Source organism: Stegastes partitus, unplaced genomic scaffold (genome assembly GCF_000690725.1).
Source record: "Stegastes partitus isolate 25-593 unplaced genomic scaffold, Stegastes_partitus-1.0.2 Scaffold147, whole genome shotgun sequence".
NCBI lineage: Eukaryota > Metazoa > Chordata > Actinopteri > Pomacentridae > Stegastes > Stegastes partitus.
In genome coordinates, this window is record NW_007577878.1 from 452,060 (window position 1) to 472,078 (window position 20,019).

The following is a 20,019-nucleotide window of genomic DNA, read 5'->3' on the forward strand; positions in this document are numbered from 1 at the left end:
ATATAACCTTTGAGTATGTAAACTTCATGTGCCGTCTTCTCATCATTTATGATATTGTCAACTAAAATGTGATGTTTGTCCAGAAATCTTTGAGCTTAACTTTCCTGCATCACAAAGCTGGGGCCCTTTTAATAGGGTTAGATCAACATGTTAACTTTTGCTGTATGGATACTTTGGCTACTTAAAGGTGGAAGAGGTCCCTACTGGCCCACATGTATGGGAATTATATGTGACTATGATGCTTATTGAATGGTATGATAACATTTGAAATGGATGGTATGACTAACATGTTCAGGAGCCTGACTGCTGAGCAGTCAACTCTGTGGGAAAATGGAGAAATCATTCCTCCACAATCCCCACAGAGACTGAAGGTTGCAATAAAGTGACAAGCAGTAAAAAGGGCAATAAACATTATTTTGTGAGAACTGTAGTATCATTTTGCTGTTCTAGACCTTCCATGTGTCCACACTGGGTTAAAAGCAGGGCTTTTAAAGGATAGTTTATCACATTTAATAGCCTACAAACAATGATGCATTTTAAATTTCTGTCTTTGCCAGCGGGATGACAGAATCGGTGCTTTTACCCTGTTATCCACTTCTGTTTATTTACAGAGGCTCAGGTGGGAGAGTGGCTTGTCTACAAACTGCAAGGCTGACATCTGTGCAGTATGCTGAAGTGTCCTTGGGCAAAACACTGAACCTAAAATCATACTTTGCATGGAAGCTCTGTCACCACAGTGTACATGCAGAAGCCCTAACCAGCTGAGGTATAGTAAATAATAACCAGCCAAAGCTGCTCAAGGTTCCTGACTGCAATGGGTCGGCCAACCAAATAGGGAGCACTGTGGTCTTAAAAGTGTATAAAAGTCATATGTTTCACTGCTTGCATTTAATATGTTGTATTAACTTCAATGAAAATCACCTGCATGTTGGAGAAAGTACTATAAATGTCACGTCATTGGTAACATTTTGAAATAATGTTGGATAAAACTGACTTCAATTATGCAGGTCAAGACAGTTTATACAATAAAGCTATTTTCTGACATGAGGCACGTAGCATTGTTTTTTTGTTGTTTTTTTTTTAATTTAGAAGTTATGATAACTGGGCTGCAAGGTGGCACAGTTCATAGCACTGTTGCCTCGCAGCAAGAAGGTCACCGGTTCACAACCCAGTGAGAGCACCAGGGATGTTTCTGCATTCTGTCTGGTAATGAGTTTGCAGTATTGTGGTCACACTCAGCTGTCCCAAGATCTTAAAGTAGATTTTTCTTATTTTTTTGGCAATTTTACTTTTGCCAGTGTAATATATATTTTTCAGTGTGCTGCAACCAACAGTAGCAACTCTCAGATGGCCGTATTACCTTGAATGTCGTGAATCTATGCATAGCCAGTCCTTGTGCCATTGGGGTATTTTCACGAGAAGAATTTGTAACTGAATCAGCACACTATTTTTCTACACCTGGAGCCTGGAATTTGAAAGATACTCAGTTCCAGGTCAGTTTTCAGGCATGAACAACATCTGCACATGGTCCCTCTAAAATGTTTGACCTGTCCCTTCGCTTTAATGCTCTGCACGGCCTTAGTTTGATGCATTTATGAGCAGATTTTATACGCTTATGTAAGCCACTTTTTCACCAACGTCGTAAGCTTTGATCTGAGGTTGTTGGTGTTGGAATTTCTCTAAATAAATTATTGTGAAGTGAATCATCATGATGCCCACCTGGGCTGCTTTCTGCAGGTCCCATGAGATGGTCTGTTTTTGTTTTACTACATCCTGTCAACATGTTTTCGCACGTTACAACATTTTGTACTACATTGACATGGAATCCAAAAGTGTCTTGTGTCTACTTACTTGGAAAATGTAATTTACATTTATTTATACCAAACAGATTTTTGTACAAATAGTATTTTTTCATGACATCATGATCATGTTGTTCCTGTAATAAATAACTTAATGAAGGCTGATTCTGAAGTCACACCTTTCATTGCATACTTTATATCATGATACCTGACTGAAGTCTAATATGCAATATGCGTCATTTGACCAAAACAAAAGATTAAATAAAGAAGTAGCTCAAAAAACTTGAATAAAGTCCCTCTCTGGGACTTTATTGATTAGTTGATTAATTGATTTAACCCCTAAAACATATCTGTATATCAAAGGTACATATTAACAGCTGTTTTTGTTTGTTTTTTCATAAAAATAATCCCTTCCTATCTAAACATTCCTTCAATGTTACTACACTGTTCATTCCTGTACACTGCAAGTCTTTGCCTCCCTCTCCACTCACCCCTCTCTGCTGGCTGCAGCTGGAGCACACCAGCTTACTTACAATTGTCCAACACCGTAAAACAACTCTATACCACATACAATGACAAGTTGCAATATCTGTGTAATTCTGCTCAGTTCTCTCTTTCAAAACTCACATTCCCATATAACTAAACTGCATGCTGAACTCATTTTTGAGGGACATATCACAAATATATTTATTAAAAAGCATATCTTTTTTTTATGTTCCTAAATTTTATTCATTTACTATTCGTTCTTCTTCTCCATTTTCTCGGTCACCCTGGTAACCCAAAAAATGAAGAAGACGATTCAAAAGGGTTGTGAAGGACCTGTATTTTAATCCAAACCGTGATATTTTGCTCAAAGTATTAGTTCTGGTGCCTAAACCTAACCAAACAGCAAGTGAAAACAAAAATTGAAAGTCAGAGAATTGTGTCACATGGAATGCAAACATTGATGCTGACATTAGCATTTAGCTCAAAACCCTGTTATGACAAAGGGCAGAATCATTGAGATGCGAGCTGTTGCACATCTTGTGCAAGGTTACGGCTAATAAACAGCCATCTGTTAGGATCTAAACATGAAGCAATATTCTACAAGAGTTAATTAGAGCAATTATTGCCATCATTATACAAGCTTTATCAAGTAGTCAGGTAAGCAGACAACCTATGACAAAGGAAGGACAGCAGGAGCATCACAACACAGAAACAGGCCTGCAGCATCCTCTGAGTGCTGAAAATGTAACTGAAAACGGAAAGCTTTCCAACACTTTTACAAAGGTGTGACCGAAATCAGAAATAAAGCAGCCAAATATATTCGCGATAACATGCCCATATACTTTACTTACACATCAAACTGTGAGCAGCCGGTTTCACGTTCCCTTCTCTTACATCAGGGCCTCAGGGTTAACACCTCCTGAAGTGAAGTGTGAAATGTATCAATGTATCACAGGAATATGTCTTGCTAATTATTAGCTATTTAAATCAGGAGGAAAAGAGACACATGGTTTAAATTCTTTCTGATTTGCAGTTTGTATTCGATGTGTGTTTAACATGCACAGTTATACTGCAGATTAAATCTTCGCGGTGATGACAATGCTGATAGAAAGGATAACTAAGCAGGAGAGTGGAGGAAGAGAGGACATTTCCATCAGGACAGGGGTGGGGGAAAGGAGGAGGACAAACAGAAGAGAGAATCTGCTCTCATTAATTTTTCACTTTCATTTACTGTAAATTATTTAAGAGCCATGTTGCATTGCGTCTCTGATACATTCATAAGACACTTAAACACCAATAAAGGGACACATACACACAGTCATGCATCAGCTATGCACAATCTGAGCAGCAAATGTATAAACAGTATTCATAAATTCAGAATATTTTGCGTACATACAGACACTGTTGTGCATATAGGCACACATGCAGCATCCCAGGGGAGCTGATTAGGGTAGAGATGTGCCATACCCCCACTGTCAGATCTTTTTATATTGATCACACAAATATGCACCCACACACCCAGACCTTTCTATCCTGCACAGGGTTTGCATTTTTTAAAAATATGTATATATTAACCTATTCAGTTCTTTGAATGAACTTAGACATGCACACAGCTTTAGCATCCATTCCAGCTTGAAATGCCCCTTCACATTACATGAGCAGACCTAAATTATAGTAGACTAGTGTTAATTTTCTACAGCTAAAGTATTAATTGTAACTGATGGGAAACATATGGCTAGTTTGCTGTCAACACTTTGACATCAACAGGAAAAACACAGATGCAATTAGTATTCATAATGACAACTGCATTCCATTTGGTGTAGGTACTTCCATTGGCTTTGTATGTGTGTCTTTGTCAGGTAGTATGGCATGGAAGAGACATGGAAGATAATCTGAAACTTCTTTGGAAAATCCCAAAACATCAATGGGTTACCAAAAATGTTCAATAAATGAACTCCCACCGAACAGACAGGCACATTTTTTGACATCAAATTTCACATTTCACAAGGTAACAAAAGCTACCAACAGTGCAAAATCTCTGACACTATGTGCCGCAGACAAAAATCTTTGTCTCCAACACATCGTGAAGCGCTGTTGTCTGCTGCTTGGCCCAGATACATCACACTGTCTGGATACGGCATAGCAACACGGCATCTGATCAAAGAGTAGAAGAGAGGAATGGAGAGACAGAAACTGAAAGAGGACTGTAGAGACAGAGACAGAGAAAACTGGCAGAAAACAAAAACAAGGGGAATCGCAGAGGGAAATGGAAAAGAAATTTGTTGACTTAGAAGCCAGTTGAAAGACCAGTAAGAAAATAAAGACAAAAAAAGGAGAAAGATGGCATTCACTCAATAATGCAGGATAATGCTACATGAGGCTATGAAAACCTCTTCGATGTGGAAAATAACCAAAACGGGGCTATGTTCTTTTGTTTTATTTCAACTGAACAAATACAAAAATTCATATTATCCTTTAAATATTACCAGTATAGACTCAAAACATTGTGGCTGCAATGAATGTGCAGCAGGATTGTTTTTTTGCCCAGTGTACAAACAACTGTAACTCCTACGAGCTGTGTCAGAGTCTTAAATACTTTTGGAAGGTATGTGTTTGGTATTGATTACATGAACAGAGTAATGCAGTAGTGTAATGTCCTAACTTGGCACACAAAGTCACAGGTAATGAGACAGGAATTTCCTTTTATAAGAGGCAGCAGTGCAGAGAAAAAACCCTCAATCAACTATTCCCATTGTAAAGGTGATTATGATAAAAAATAACCAGGATTCTTCTGCTCTCCATGTTTTTTTGTAGTATCTTACAATTAGGGCTGCAAGGCAGATCGGTGGTTAGCATCGTTGCCTCGCAGCAAGAAGGTGGCTGGTTTGCGTCCTGGTGAGGACACCCGGGATCTTTCTGCGTGGAGATTGTATGTTCTCTCCATGCAGCGCTGGTTCTCTCCGGGTTCTCTTGCTTCCTCCCACAAGGTCCAAAAACATGCTGAAGTTAACTGGTGATTCTAAATTGTCCGTAGGTGTGAATGTGAGTGTGCTTGGTTGTCTGTCTCTAAGTGTAGCCCTGTGATAGACTGGTGACCTGTCCAGGGTGTCCCCTGCCGTCGCGTTAAGTCAGCTGGGATAGGCTCCAGACCCCCCGCGACCCTAGTGAGGATTAAGCGGTGTATAGATAATGGATGGATGTTATAATTAATATTGTTATCAGTGTAAAGTCTTGGGATATGAGAGTACATGCTTAAATAGTGCTCAGTCCTGTTGAAAAATGTTCATCACAGTAGCGAAAAGCTATCAGTTATTAGTATGCACATTTTGTTTTAAATGCTCAGAAATTCTATGACTGACATGTGATATCATCATACAAGAATATTCAGATGGGTCATTTTATTTTCTCTTGCTGGTGATTTTGTTCTGCTTTCTGCTGTTTTGGGCAGGTTTTGGCTCAAGATTTCAACATTTGAGAATTCACTCTATAGCTACTAGTTCCTGTTGATTTGGCTGTTTGACAGCAGATGCACTTGCTGGAGAGAGATCTGTTGAAAAAGAAGTAAAAAAACCAAACAAAGAAAAACATCAGACATGAACGCATGCAGCTCTGTTCATGGTAGTCAAAACCAGTTGGCTACAGAGATCCTATCGTTTTTCTATTTGTTGAAGGTGGGGGGCTGACTGAATTTTTTCTGGCCTATGGAATACCTGCTCTCAAAAACTTTATAGAAATGCAGTTGTGAGGACCTCTTAACATTATGAGTTTTTCCAGCAGGATGACCTAAGTTTAGAGATAGTTGTAAGCATGCATGAAGAGCAAGCTCTGTGTTCTGCCTGACCTGTTTGATTCTCCTCTAAATTAGCTCAGTTTTCTCAGAAGCTTGAAAATTGTGCGATTCCCTCTATATTGCTTGTGGTGGTGCTGGTATGAGTTTGTACATCATTGTGAACTTGTGTTTGTCGGCCTGTACAGCAGCTGTAACATACCATACTGCTCAAAAATAATAAAGGGAACTCCTAAACAACACAATGTAACTCCAAGTCAGTCACACTTCTGTGAAATCAACCTGTCCAGTTAGGAAGCAACACTGATTGTGAATCAGTTTCACCTGCTGTTGTGTAAATGGAACAGACAACAGGTGGAGATGAGAGGCAGTTAGCAAGACAACCCCTATGAAGGAGTGGTTCTGCAGGTGGTGACCACAGACCATGTCTCTGTCCTCATCCTTTCTCACTGAGGTTTTGGCCACTTTTGCATTTGGGTTCCTTCTGATGCATGACAATGTGTGTCAGCAGTTCCTGCATGATGAAGGCATTGATGCTATGGACTGGCCTGCCCGCTCCCCAGACCTGAATCCAATTGAGCACATCTGGGACATCATGTCTCATTCCATCCACCATGGACTGTCCAGGAGTTGACTGTTGCTTTAATCCAGGTCTGGGAGGAGATCCCTCAGGAGAACATCTGCCACCTCATCAGGAGCATGTCCAGGTGTTGTAAGGAGGTCATATAGGCATGTGGAGGCCACGCATACTACTGAACCTCGTTTTGACTTGTCTTGAGGAATTTCCACTGAAGATGGATCAGCCTGTAATGTGATTTTTTTTTCCCACTTTTATTTTGAGTATCATTCCAAATCCAGACCTCCATGGGATAATAATTTTGATTTACATTGATCATTTCTATGTCATTTTGTTCTCAACACATTCCACTCTGTGATGAATAAAGATTTTCAACTGGAATATTTCATTCACTGAGATCTAGGATGTGTTGTTTTAATGTTCCCTTGATTTTCTTTTGAGCAATGTAGTATTTCACATCAAGAGCATGTTACTATCACAGCCATGTTCTGCCCTCTAGTGGGGAGGTTATGCAGATGCATCTAGAAACACCACATGCAGCACCAGTGCTGCAGATATTTTTTATAGATCCAACAACAATTTTCAACACTCAGTTTTTATCGCCACTGAATTGAGGAGGTTAGAATGTAACCCTATTAAAAATAACTATTAAATGTTAAAGAAACTGCCATAGAACAACAGTTAGACACCATTTCATTCAGGTTGAGCAACAGGCAGTTCTTATTGTTCATGAGGATGAGAGCTCTGGACAACAGAGGAACACTAATCAAATTGTGTCTTCCTGGTTTGGGCTGCCCAGAAATATAATCTAAATTCAAAATTTATACACTGAAATGCTTTTGGTAAAAAATCAAATTGTGTTTTTACTAATCAAGTTGAAGAATTTAAGATACAATATGCACTATATTTGCTTATTTGTGTGTGTGTGTGCGCGATCAATTTGATGGTATCTGAACATGTCAGCTTCTTGTCTGAATGAGTATCCTGACCACTTTTCGATAAATGTTGTGACTGAAATCTAACCAGGATTATAACATTTTAGTATCATTTTCCATATTTGTTGAATATTTGGCAATACTGGTCCATGAGCATCACAGAATGCCAAAATACAGCTTGCTGCCAAAACAACAAAACTCCTCTCTCATTCACTTTTATCCACAATTTCACATCTATTTTAAACAGAAATGTCCATAAAAATAAAAATGTTACTGCAATGAAGACAGGTGCTGTAGCAGTTCAGATTAATGAAATGCACCAATAATAAATGTAATCCAGGTCTTGGCAAAACATTAACAGAAGCTGAGGTTTAGTTTGTTGCTTCTATCTGTTCCGTAGGAGACTTCAAGGATTCAAGGTCTTTTATTGGTCACAAACACAGTTGTACATGGTATAACGCACAGTGAAATGCGTTTTGTACCTGTTCCACACCGAAACAATAACATAAATAAGAATAAGGAATAAAACACACAAGAAATAAAGAATCTATATCAATGTGTGTGTGTGTGTGTGTGTGTGTGTATACATATATATATATATATATATATATATATATACACATATATATATACACATTTTCAAACAGTGCAACAAGGGAATAAAACATCCATCCATCCATTATCTATACACCGCTTAATCCTCACTAGGTTCGCGGGGGTGCTGGAGTCTATCCCAGCTGACTCAGGGCGAAGGCAGAGGACACCCTGGACAGGTCGAGGGGAATAAAACAAATAAAGAAAATAATAATACTATATACATGTATATATACAAGGTGAAAAGTGTAAAGTGACCGGTTGGATTGTCTATTGAGTCTGTTGTTTGAGGTTCAGCAGGCGGACAGTCTGAGGGAAAAAGCTCCTCCTCATCCTCTCTGTGTTTGCCTTCAGGCAGCGGCAACGCCGTCCGGAGAGCAGCAGAGAGAACAGTCTGTAGCTGGGGTGAGTGGCTCACTCACAATCTTCCTGGCCTTTAACCTGCATCGTTTGGTGTAAATGTCCTGCAGGTTGGGGAGAGTGGTTCTGATGGTGTGCTCAGCCGAGCGGACCGTCCTCCTTCGGGCCAAGAAGTCCTGCTGGGTGCAGCTGCCCATCTAGGTGGTGATGCTCCCAGCCAAAACACTCTCAATGGTGAGGTGTAGAAGTTCCAGAGCACCATGAGAGGGAGCTTAAAGTCCCTCAGGCATCAGAGGAGGTAGAGATGCTGTCGAGCCTTCTTCACCAGGGTGTTGGTGTGACAGGACCACGTCAGGTCTTGCGTGATGTTAACACCCAGGTACTTAAAGCTCTCCACTCACTCCACTTCTGTCCCGCTGATCCTGAGTGGGTGATATACCCTCTGCTGCTTCTTGCTGTAGTCCACAATCAGCTCCTTGGTCTTGCTGATGTTCAGGAGGAGGCTGTTGTCTCTGCACCAGTCCTCCAGGTGGGTGATCTCCATTAAATAGTCCTCCTCGTTGTTGTTGGAGATCAGACCCCCCACTGCTGCGCTGTCAGCAAACTTTATGATGGTGTTAGAGTCTGATGTGGACAGACAGTCATTAGTGTACAGTGAGTACAGCAGAGGGCTCAGCACACAGCCCTGGGGGGCACCGATGTTCAGGACTTTTCTCTGAGTTTAATAAATACCTGCAGTATCAGACAGCAGCAGGATCTGTCTGAGTATCTCCAAAGAGAGAAAGCATTTATGCTTGAGTAACAGAGGTAATTTAATTAATTACCTGTACTTTTTGTCACCTCCAACAGGTGAGCTGTCACACACAAAGTCATAGTTTATGAGCAACAGTTAAATCATTTGTTGTATATAAGCTGTCATCAGGTTGAGTCCTCAATCACAGCTGTCAGCATATTTTAATTTTGCTGTTGGTAAAGTAGTAGTTAGATTATCATCAAACATGGACAGAATTTTCAGTTTTTAGAAAACCAACTTGTCTATTTATTCATTTGGATAGTTTGATAAGCTTGCTGTTAATTCAGATTTAGTCTTTTGTTTGCTAGTGCATTATTATGTGTTATACATGACTTGAAGTGCTGTCCAGACTCATGTGTATGACAAATATTGTGTGTGCTATGGCTCTGTCGATCACTGTTGAAGGTATGTCTGAATGAAGATGTGAGGAAAGTGACCCATCTCTGAATAATAGAATGGCATCACTTGCACAAATTGATGAAGCAGCTACTTTATCCTATGTCTGAAAAACAAAACAAAAAAAAACAAAGTAGCTTAGATCAGTCCACAAGACAACTGCAGCCTGCCCTGTGTGTGGTAACGCTTGAGCACAGGAGAGAGGTGTGAGGGAAACCAAAAAGGACAGTAAATCTGGCTATCCAAATATGTTACATTTCTACAATCTTTCTTCAGAACCACAGACTCTACCTTTAAAGCTGACATGGTGGATTTTTGTTTTGTTTTATGAGTGGTTTTGCTGTTGAAAATGTTTAGAAAATGATGCAAAACGCTTATTTTTCCCATGTTTATTTTGTAGAGAAGGCACACCAGTATGTGGTTGATTTAAATATACAAAAACATCATTGCACAAAGTGTTTGTCAGTGTCAGGCACTTATTATTTTTGGTAACTGGTGTCATCACAGCCGAATTAAAATAAAGAAGCCAAAGTGCAGTATTTGTAGGAGAACAGTACTGACAGCTATTTTATAATGTTGCCAGTTTACATTTTTCTGGCTAAACCACTCAAACACGTTGGTTCTCGTCAGGTGGTTGTGGCTCCAGAGGCATTACCCAATTAGAGGGCAGAAGCACTTTGCAGACCCGCCTTCACATGGATGCCATTGGTTGAATCTTAGAACGTAGTCGCGCTATGGGCGGAGTCTGTGGGGCCCCTGTGGGCTTTCCAGCGGTTACATGAATAACAGCACCTGAGAGGAGACAAGAGACGCGCTGCCTCGCTTCTTCCTCGTCTACTGTTACAGATATCCACGGGTGAGTGAGCTACGATGTAACAGTGTATCTAGCTAACCTGTTTTTAATGTTATTTTATGTCCATAATGTCAGTATGCTATTTAGAATGCACCGTTTTGGGGAACTAAAGATGCTGATCGCAATTATTTCAGTTACTTCACGTTAGCATGATAAAAAAAGGGCACGTGCAAGAAACAACTAAACATACTAAAAAATCATAACTTCGAACGTATTTTCCCAAATCAATTGTCCCTAATTGTTGATGTTATGCAACAGTGAGTGCCCCCCTTCCTCTCTAGTTATTTCCAGTGACTGTGGGAAGCTGCTAGAAAAACGGAACAACACTAACCTGACCAGTCAGCAACATGTCAACAAAACAGCGGCGCTTTAAAGTCATTTAGTCGTCCTGCTTTTATTGTTCGTGTAGCTTGAGTGTAAATTAGTCCAGCTGACCTGCCATTACCTTCGCTCAAGAAGTGTGTCACATTTGTGGGATCCGCCCCCTTCTGTGGATAAAATACAGGTCCTACAAAGTCAGTGTTCAGCCTTTCGTATGCAGACATGATTTGAGGTTACTTTGGGTTCAGTGTACTGTAGGGATTTGACAAGAAGTGAATATTGCTGTGCTGTCCTGTGAAATGACTGAAACACAACCATGCATGTGTTTGAGAGAGAGAGAGAGAGAGACAGAGAGTGAAACACATATGCAGTTGGAGTGAACATCATTTCTTATCTGAATGCGTGTAGAGGCATCAGTATTTCCAAAGTGTGATCAACAAGCTGCCTTTATCAAGCTGACCTCCAACTAAAGTCCAGTTTGCTATCTCACATCTCCAAGGACAAAAGTTGGCTTATGAAACTAAACTACACATCTTGACTTGTCACGACTTTGCCGTTACACAATTAAAGACAACGCTAAATTTGTGTAGGAGGGGGAAATTAATGACTATTTAGTCTTTGAAGATGCCTTTCCTTGTTTCTTGTACACTTGGTGAACGTTGTTGGATGTACAGAGATTTAGAAGGACTGCTGCTGCTTAATAGATTATGATCTGATAAACTGATCTTTCCCCAGACGTGAAAGGTGCAGTGGCCATGGAGTCTACCAGGAAGCGTACCCAGCACAGTACCAATGGCAAACCGTCAGAACACACGGAGCAACCAGCACAGTGGGGTAGAGCATGGTGAGTTAATGTCAGGTCACAGGATAATATCAATCACTGTAATCGGAAAGACTTTGCCTGAAGTTCCACTGAACCAGTCAGATCACTGCCCTATATGTTTTACAATGCTGAGAGCAGGGGGATTCATTGAGTTGGGATGTCAGGCAAACTCTGCCTTGCTTTATTTTTGCCCTTACTCTAACTGAATGTTGTGTTGGTAGTTGAATTTTTGTTTGTCATCCAAAAGTGAAGAGTGAATGAGAGGAAAATTAAAACTGAGACAAAATAAAGCAATGTTAATTTAGTCTCTACTTTGTTTTGGGTAGTACACAGTTACTGAATTGATAATCAGTGTTGGTAAGACTAATAATAGTACCCTTCAGGCTTAAGGATACCCATCCCTATTCATCACAAGGGCAGTGTAAATTGGGTGGGAAGAGTGATTTGGGAGCAGACTGTCACACTTTTGTGGTAATTCCTGAAAAGTAGCCTTTAAAGTTATTCAGTTACCATTCAACTTTTTTCTTGAGTTGTGTAATTTTCTTGCAGCCTCACAGACCTTTTACACAGCAGACATTTGGGCTTGTCAAATCATGTCAAAGCTTAAGTGTGCTTTCAAATGACTACGGCCCATTTTGGTGCCATTTTGTTCTAAGGTCCTGGTATTTTACATACTGGCTCAGTGTCATGGCTTGATGGAACCAAGTCATCATTATTAAAATTAGTTTCAGTTGTGCTTTTGCTGTGATAATATTTAACAAAGGAAGTCTGGTGATGGTAGTAGCTACTTGTACAGTACTGTATTTCCATATGTCTGTCACATACAGGCTCATTTGAAAAATATTAAAAGTTAAACCTGTGTATTCCATTCTATGATCATCAAAATGTTGACCTTTAAAGGTCTTTACTGCACATAACACACAGTGGTTGCTTAAAGATATGCTCTTCTGGAGAAGCAATGGTGAACGGCTCTAGTCTTGCAGTCTGTAGAACATCCATAAATTATCTTACAGTACAGAAATTAAAGTACAGCATTTGCTTTTTGAAATTGATAGTCTAGATTAGTATGTTAAAAAATAAGCAGGCAAAGTATGTTGTCACAGCAAACCCAAATGACAAAATTGCTCACAGTCACAGTATCACAGTATTACTTAGTCATTTTTTTTTACAGAACACATCTGTCATTCTTGAAGAGTTTTTTTTTTTTTTTTTTTTTTAAACAATATTGAACCTTTTCTGAATTATTTTAATGCTGTTTAGTGGAATGTTGGTTATATACATAACATACATTATATAAATGATCATTCACCCACAGCTTGAATATAGGGGTAAGTGATCTTTTAGGGTAGAATCACAGTACATGATCTTATTTAGAATTCTCCCCTCAGATGTGGTTGAAGTTGTAATCACATGATTAGTTGCTTTTTTGATTGTCTGCATACAAAGCCCGTCACTTCAATTCAGTGCTAAAGGCACAACTCGCAAATATTGACATTTTGGTTTATTCTGATTGTATTGTGAAAGCTCTGAGTGGAAGTGGTGATTTGTGACTCCTTTGCTGTGACACGTTTTGGTGGTATAAAATATATAAGTACTTAATTTGTAAAAAAAAAAATCAGTCACTGCTGAATAGCTAGCTCCACCTCTACCTGTCTTGTGTTTCCATACCTGCAGGCTGACCATGTTATTGTTATGGTGTTCCTTGATGTAATTCAGCTGCCTCTCCAGCAAGCCCAGCAGACGGATTCCAAAACTACTATTTTAGACTGCAGTTGGTGACAGTAGCTGACTTTCTCAAAACTTGGCGTAGTAGCACATGAACTAGTTGTCCACTTGTTGCAGAGCAAGTAATCCTCCAGCTTGCATCATATCTTCAAGGGACCAGAACAGTAACTACCATCATCAGCTGAGGTCCAAGGCAGTGGACTGACTATCTGTCTGTCTGGAAAAGACTCACTGGCGTAGCTGATGAATGACACTGAGGGCTGCCACAACAGAAGCCTGGCAGTCTATAGATAAAAGAAATGAGTGTGAACAGGCAAGGGCTAGCTGGTTAGCAGCAACTGAACTCCTAAAATAATGAAGGAAACTGTCCAATTCTTCTGAAAAGCAGACCAAATGAAAATAGTCCATAATAAAAGATTGTCAGATTACCCACCACACTTCATATTTAGGAATATAGTACAGTGTACAAAAGACTGAACAATGTTTTTTGACAGTATTTCAATTTGACTTTTATATATTTTTAAATTCACACTCAAGTTCAATATTCATAGTGTAACAGATTTAGAGCACATGAGACACCATCAGAAGCATGTACCTGTCACACCAGGAGGACAGCATGCAAAACTATTGCCACTGCAGTTTTAATCCTGGATTAGACATGCTCAAAATGCACAAAGTGTGGCTATTAAATAATGAGACTTTGGTCATATCAGGTGATCCACAGCATGCATGCCTGAATCACATAGTAAAAAATAATCAGTGGGCATAAACAACCACTGAAAGTTTCAATTTGTTCAGATTAAATAAAATTGAATCACAGCATTAGTCTCATTATTTAATAGTGACAGCTTTTGTATCAAATAACAGCCTTTGAAAATTGTTATTTGCATTTCATATTTAGGTTTCAAATCAGTTAATTGTCTAGTCCTGATGTATTACTATGTTCTGTCCTTACACTGTGTCTGTGTGTATATATCTGATCCATTCTTAGGGAGGTTGACTGGTTTTCCCTCATCGCAGTAATTGGCCTCCTTTGCTTTGCCCCTTTCATCGTCTTCTACTTTGTGATGGCCTGTGATCAGTACCAGTGTTCGATCACCCAGCCTCTGGTTGAGTTATACGGAGGACAGACCACACTATTCACCATCTGGGACAGATCACCCTCCTTCACGTGGTCAGCTGTTAAGATATATGCCATCTGGGTGGGCTTCCAGGTAAGTAGAGGACTTTAAAAGCTGTGCAACCAAGACGAACTGTGAATTGTGTTCAACTTAAAACAGGCTGTGTTGTCCCTCAGGTGTTCCTGTATATGTGTATTCCTGATGTTACCCATAAGTTTATTCCTGGCTACGTTGGTGGGGTGCAGGATGGAGCACGAACTCCTGCTGGTAATTAACACACATGCTCATTAGTCCACAACATTTCTTTTAACATGAAGTCCAGTATTACCCCGACTTGAGTTAATGTTTTCGGGGATTGAATTTTTTTTATTTTATTTTTTTTAAACAAAACATTTTATCTTGTTTAAAATGTGTGACATTCAGTGGCAAAGCAGTATGTAGATAGTATTTCTTAATCAATAATAATTTTTAAAAATACCTACTTTTTGTTGTTTTTTTTTTTTACAACCAAGGCCTGGTCAACAAGTATGAGATCAATGGGCTGCAGTGTTGGCTGATCACTCACGCGTTGTGGTTCGCCAATGCCCAATACTTCCACTGGTTTACTCCTACCATCATCTTCGACAACTGGATCCCCCTGATGTGGTGCACCAACATACTGGGCTATGCTGTGTCCACGTTTGCTTTCATAAAGGCTTACTTTTTCCCCACCAACTCTGAGGACTGGTGAGTACTGATAAACGTGTGGTAAGATGACATTAGCAGTAGGAGCAGACTTCTGAATCAAAAGTGTATTATGTCTGCACAGTGTTTATGATATCTGAATGGTAACCTAGTTTCTACTGTGTTAGCTCACACCTTTGTCTGCTTGTTTTCTTCCACACTACAGCAAGTTCACTGGCAACATCTTCTACAACTACATGATGGGCATTGAGTTCAACCCACGCATTGGCAAGTGGTTTGACTTCAAGCTTTTCTTCAATGGCCGACCCGGCATTGTAGCTTGGACTCTTATCAACCTGTCCTACATGGCCAAGCAGCAAGAACTGTACGGCCACGTCACCAACTCCATGATTCTGGTCAATGTTCTTCAGGTAAGATGGAAAAAGAATATTGGAGGGTGGAGTGTGTCTCTCAAGAATGTGCAGAAATGTGAGGGGTGTACTCACTTTCGTGACATACTGTTTATATCCTTCTGTCACAAGGACAGTGTGAATTGTCTGGACAGATTTTTATGCCAATGCATCAAGTAGTTTCACAATATATTTCAGACAGGCAGACCAACATTGCCATCGTTGATTTGGGCTCGTTGGTGATGGCTGTAAGAGAACTGGATGTAGGCTGAGGCCAGGGGAGGTATGGCATCCAACACTGTCGGCTTGATCCTGCTCAGTGATGGCTGGGAAATGCCGCATGTCTCCAACCTCACGCTGGACTGTGCTGGTGGTCAGAATCCCCGAATGCTTTCTATTTGTAGTTTCACTGTTCTATCGCTAGATTATGTGTGTACACATGGTCAGAGTTGTGTGGACACTGTGGATATATGAGCAATATAAATCTATGAAGAAATAATAAGAAATAAATGATATATATAAACACACACACACATACATACATATATAACAATTATAATATAGTGTAATATAAATAATAATATGTGTGATTAATAGTTCAGACTATGTAGACTAGTGTGCGTTCAGTACCTGTATTGGACTTGGGTAGAACATGTTGGTGAGTCTGGATGTGCGGGCCTGGATGGACCGGTACCTCTTTCCTGAGGGCAACAGTGAAAAAAGGCTGTGCCTGGGGTGTGAACCATCGAAGGTGATGCTTCTGGCCCTGCGCAGACATCTGGTGTCATAGATGTCTGACAGAGAGGACAGCTGTACTCCTATGATGCGCTGTGCTGACTTCCTGACTCTCTCCAGAGCCTTCTTGTCAGCCTGAGAGCAGCTCCTGTACCACACTAAGATGTTTGTGGGTGAGGATGCTCTCTACAGAACACCTGTAGAAGGACAGCAGCAGTTCCTGGAACAGGTTGACCTTTCTCAGTGACCTTAAAAAGCATTAAAATTGGTTTTAGTTGTGCTTTTGCTGTGATAATATTTGACAAAGGAAGTCTGGTGACGGTAGTAGCTACTTGTACAGTACTGTAATTCCATATGTATGTCACATACAGGTTCATCCGGACAGTAGTAATTGCTACACCTGTGTGTTTCTTTCTATGACAATCAAAATGTTGTTAAAGATCTATACTGCACACAACGCATAGTGACTACTTATACAGATGTGCTCTTGTGTAGAAGCAATGGTGAAAGCTCTAGTTTGGCAGTATACAGAACATACATAAATTACATAAATTATCTTAATTATCTTCTGTGTTATCATTCTCTCGTCTATTGGTGTCCTATATACGCCCTTTTAATTCCACAAATCTCTAACTTGGATTCTTTTGTAAATAGGATTCCTTTCCATCATCCACAGTGAAATTCTGCTGCCTTTGCCCACTCTCAGTGTTTGGCAATGTTTCCCCTTCTGACTTGTCATTTGAAGATAGCTACTCATCATCTAAGGCCACGAATAGACTTCCTGCTACTGACAGTATTTTTACTCTCTGTATTCTGTCAAATTCTGTATTTAAATAAGTTGTTTTACAATCTCTCAGTGACCAACAATGCATTGTTCTTCTGATGGTGCGGTCACTTTGTTTTTTTTGGATACAACTGATCAAGTGTCACAATGCTGCTTAATGAGCAATGGTTTGGTGAAAACATGGGTACCAGCTGTATATATAATACGTGAACAATGGCTGATTGACTCAAGTCTATCAAAAGGTGAAATCCACCTTTGTGTCATCCAGGCACTGTCTAAATGGAACAATACAAATCATGGAAATCATGCAAAGGAGTTATCATGGTCAATGTCCCAAATTAGCATATATTCCATTGCTGATATAGAGATAATGCAGAATCCCTAATGTTATTTAACAAGTCTTAAAGTTTTGTGTTTTTAAATTCCCCACCTTTTCGATTATTTCAAGTTTTACATTATAATGAGACAATTTTTTTGTATATACTTACTTGTGAGTGTTGCATCTTTCATTTAAATGTAGTGGCAATGGTTATATGTATGAATCCCTCCCAACACATTTGATTTTGTGCGGAATCTTAGAAATCCGTGTTTGATTTTATTTCCTTGTAAGGTTTTAAAACCTTTACTCCAAAGCTAAAAGTTGATTAAAAAAAAAACAAGTCAAATCCTCATTGTCATTCAGAGTTTAGAACACAGCTGGGTGAGTCATAGTAATATAATAAAATAACAACTGCATAACTGGATCTTTGTGTTTTGTTGTAGGCTATCTATGTATTGGACTTCTTCTGGAATGAGGCCTGGTACCTGAAGACCATTGATATCTGCCATGACCACTTTGGATGGTACCTCGGCTGGGGAGACTGTGTCTGGCTGCCATACCTCTACACACTGCAGGTAACAAACATGTACATGCTACCGCGTAAAAAGAAAATTACTTGTTGGTTCGCTAGCATTCATTTAAGCAACAATAAATGTTCTTGTGTCTCTCTAGGGTCTGTACCTGGTGTACCACCCAGTCCAGCTCTCAGATGCCCATGCCCTGGCTGTTCTGTTGCTTGGCCTTGTTGGATATTACATCTTTCGCTCCACCAATCACCAGAAGGATCTGTTCCGCCGCACAGAGGGCTCCTGCTCTATTTGGGGCCGCAAGCCAACGTACATCGAGTGCTCGTACCGCTCTGCTGACGGTGGCATCCATCACAGTAAGCTCATGACCTCAGGTTTTTGGGGCGTGGCCCGGCACTTCAACTACACAGGTGACCTGATGGGTTCTCTAGCCTACTGTGCTGCCTGTGGCTTTGGCCACATACTTCCGTACTTTTACATTGTTTACATGACCATCCTGCTGGTCCACCGCTGTGTGCGTGATGAGCACCGCTGCGGCAACAAGTATGGCAAAGACTGGAAACGTTACACAGACGCTGTGCCTTACCGGCTGATTCCTGGAGTGTTTTAGAGAGAGGATTAAGAAACAAGAAAGGGAGGGACAAAGATGAAGACAGATACAAAAGATATGAAATGGTCATAAGCTATCAAGATAATTATGAGTTTCATATGTATCAAGAGTACCCTGAACATTCTACACTGTATCTCATACATTCTGTTGTTCTGTATTTTATATTTCTATGGAGACTGCTGTGCATGTCTGTCTGCAGGTACAGTAAGTTTACTGCTGTAATTCTCTGCCACAGTAAAGGCAGTTTGATTTAAAAATAAAGTCTACTTTCTTTATATTGTGACAGTTTAACATGATGACACATTTTTAAAAACCGCACAATGTGCATTGTCTTTGGAGGTAGCAGAACCAAGCACAACTCAGACCAGCTGAAGCCTTTATCAGAAACAGAAACAAGAGTCAGCAGCACTTCTGTGTCTACAATTGTTTTAGACAATATAGTGATATCGTCATAGTTTGTATGGCGATTTAAAGTTTCTCAATATATGAGTTTGATGATTATGCTTTATATTATTGTAAATATAACATCTTTGGGGATTTTTTTTCACTGTGGTAAAAATAAGTGTGAAGATGTCACTTAGCTCTCAGGTCATTATGAAGTTTAAGACTAAAATATTGACTGTAATATCTTGTTGCTGCCTAATGGTTTAATGGACCAAATGTTATTCTTTGCTCTGCTGCTACAACCTACATCATAGAAAATTTCTATAATCTTTGTATAAAGTTTGTCTGAAGGCTGTGCTTTGTGTAGACAGTTTAAATGACTTGTTAGACTTTAAGAACCTCAGAAATTAAGCAACTGAACAGCAATGAACAGCAGTCTGTTGTTCACTGAATCTGTATCGCATTAAGTTTGTCACATTCAAGCTGCATGTTGATAGAAATGTTTTTGCTTTGTTAGACCATCACATTGGTTTTGTGTGCATTTCCTCATACCAACACTGCCTTTCTAACAGCAATAAAGTAACATAATAAACTTAAAATGTTGTTGTGACTGTTTTCTACTGATCCACTGCACTGCTGCGCTTTACTTAAGTAAAATGTCTATTTTTACATTTTTTATTTTTTGGGGGGAGTGTCATTTGGGTGATGCCTTGAGTGGTCTGAGAGCTGACCGTCATATTTGAGATCTCTGTATCATCCATCCATTATCTATACACCACTTAATCCACACTGGGGCCACAGAGGGGCTGGAGCCTAAGTGATTGTATGCATATTGTAAAATTAACTGATAGATTTGTTAATATGAATTCCCAAGAGAAAAAAAGATTTTCCAAAGTATCAATAACACTGTACAAGTGTAGGACAATTCCACGTTATTGTAAATGTATGTCTAATTTGATGTAATTTGTGCTTTCCAACACTAGATGGCAGCAAATGAGCGCTAATCCCAGTGCTCAA

General features: G+C 39.7%; 1 protein-coding gene across 1 annotated transcript; it reads left to right on the plus strand.

Moving 5' to 3' along the window:
• Window positions 1-10,518: 10,518 nt before the first annotated feature.
• On the plus strand, window positions 10,519-19,601 carry dhcr7 (7-dehydrocholesterol reductase). Its single transcript, XM_008279191.1, has 8 exons — window positions 10,519-10,583; window positions 11,637-11,745; window positions 14,441-14,663; window positions 14,747-14,837; window positions 15,083-15,296; window positions 15,460-15,664; window positions 17,925-18,056; window positions 18,154-19,601. The coding sequence occupies exons 2-8, from the start codon at window positions 11,657-11,659 to the stop codon at window positions 18,616-18,618; spliced, it is 1,419 nt and encodes a 472-aa protein (XP_008277413.1). The 5' UTR covers window positions 10,519-10,583; window positions 11,637-11,656; the 3' UTR covers window positions 18,619-19,601.
• The last annotated feature ends 418 nt before the right edge of the window (window positions 19,602-20,019 follow it).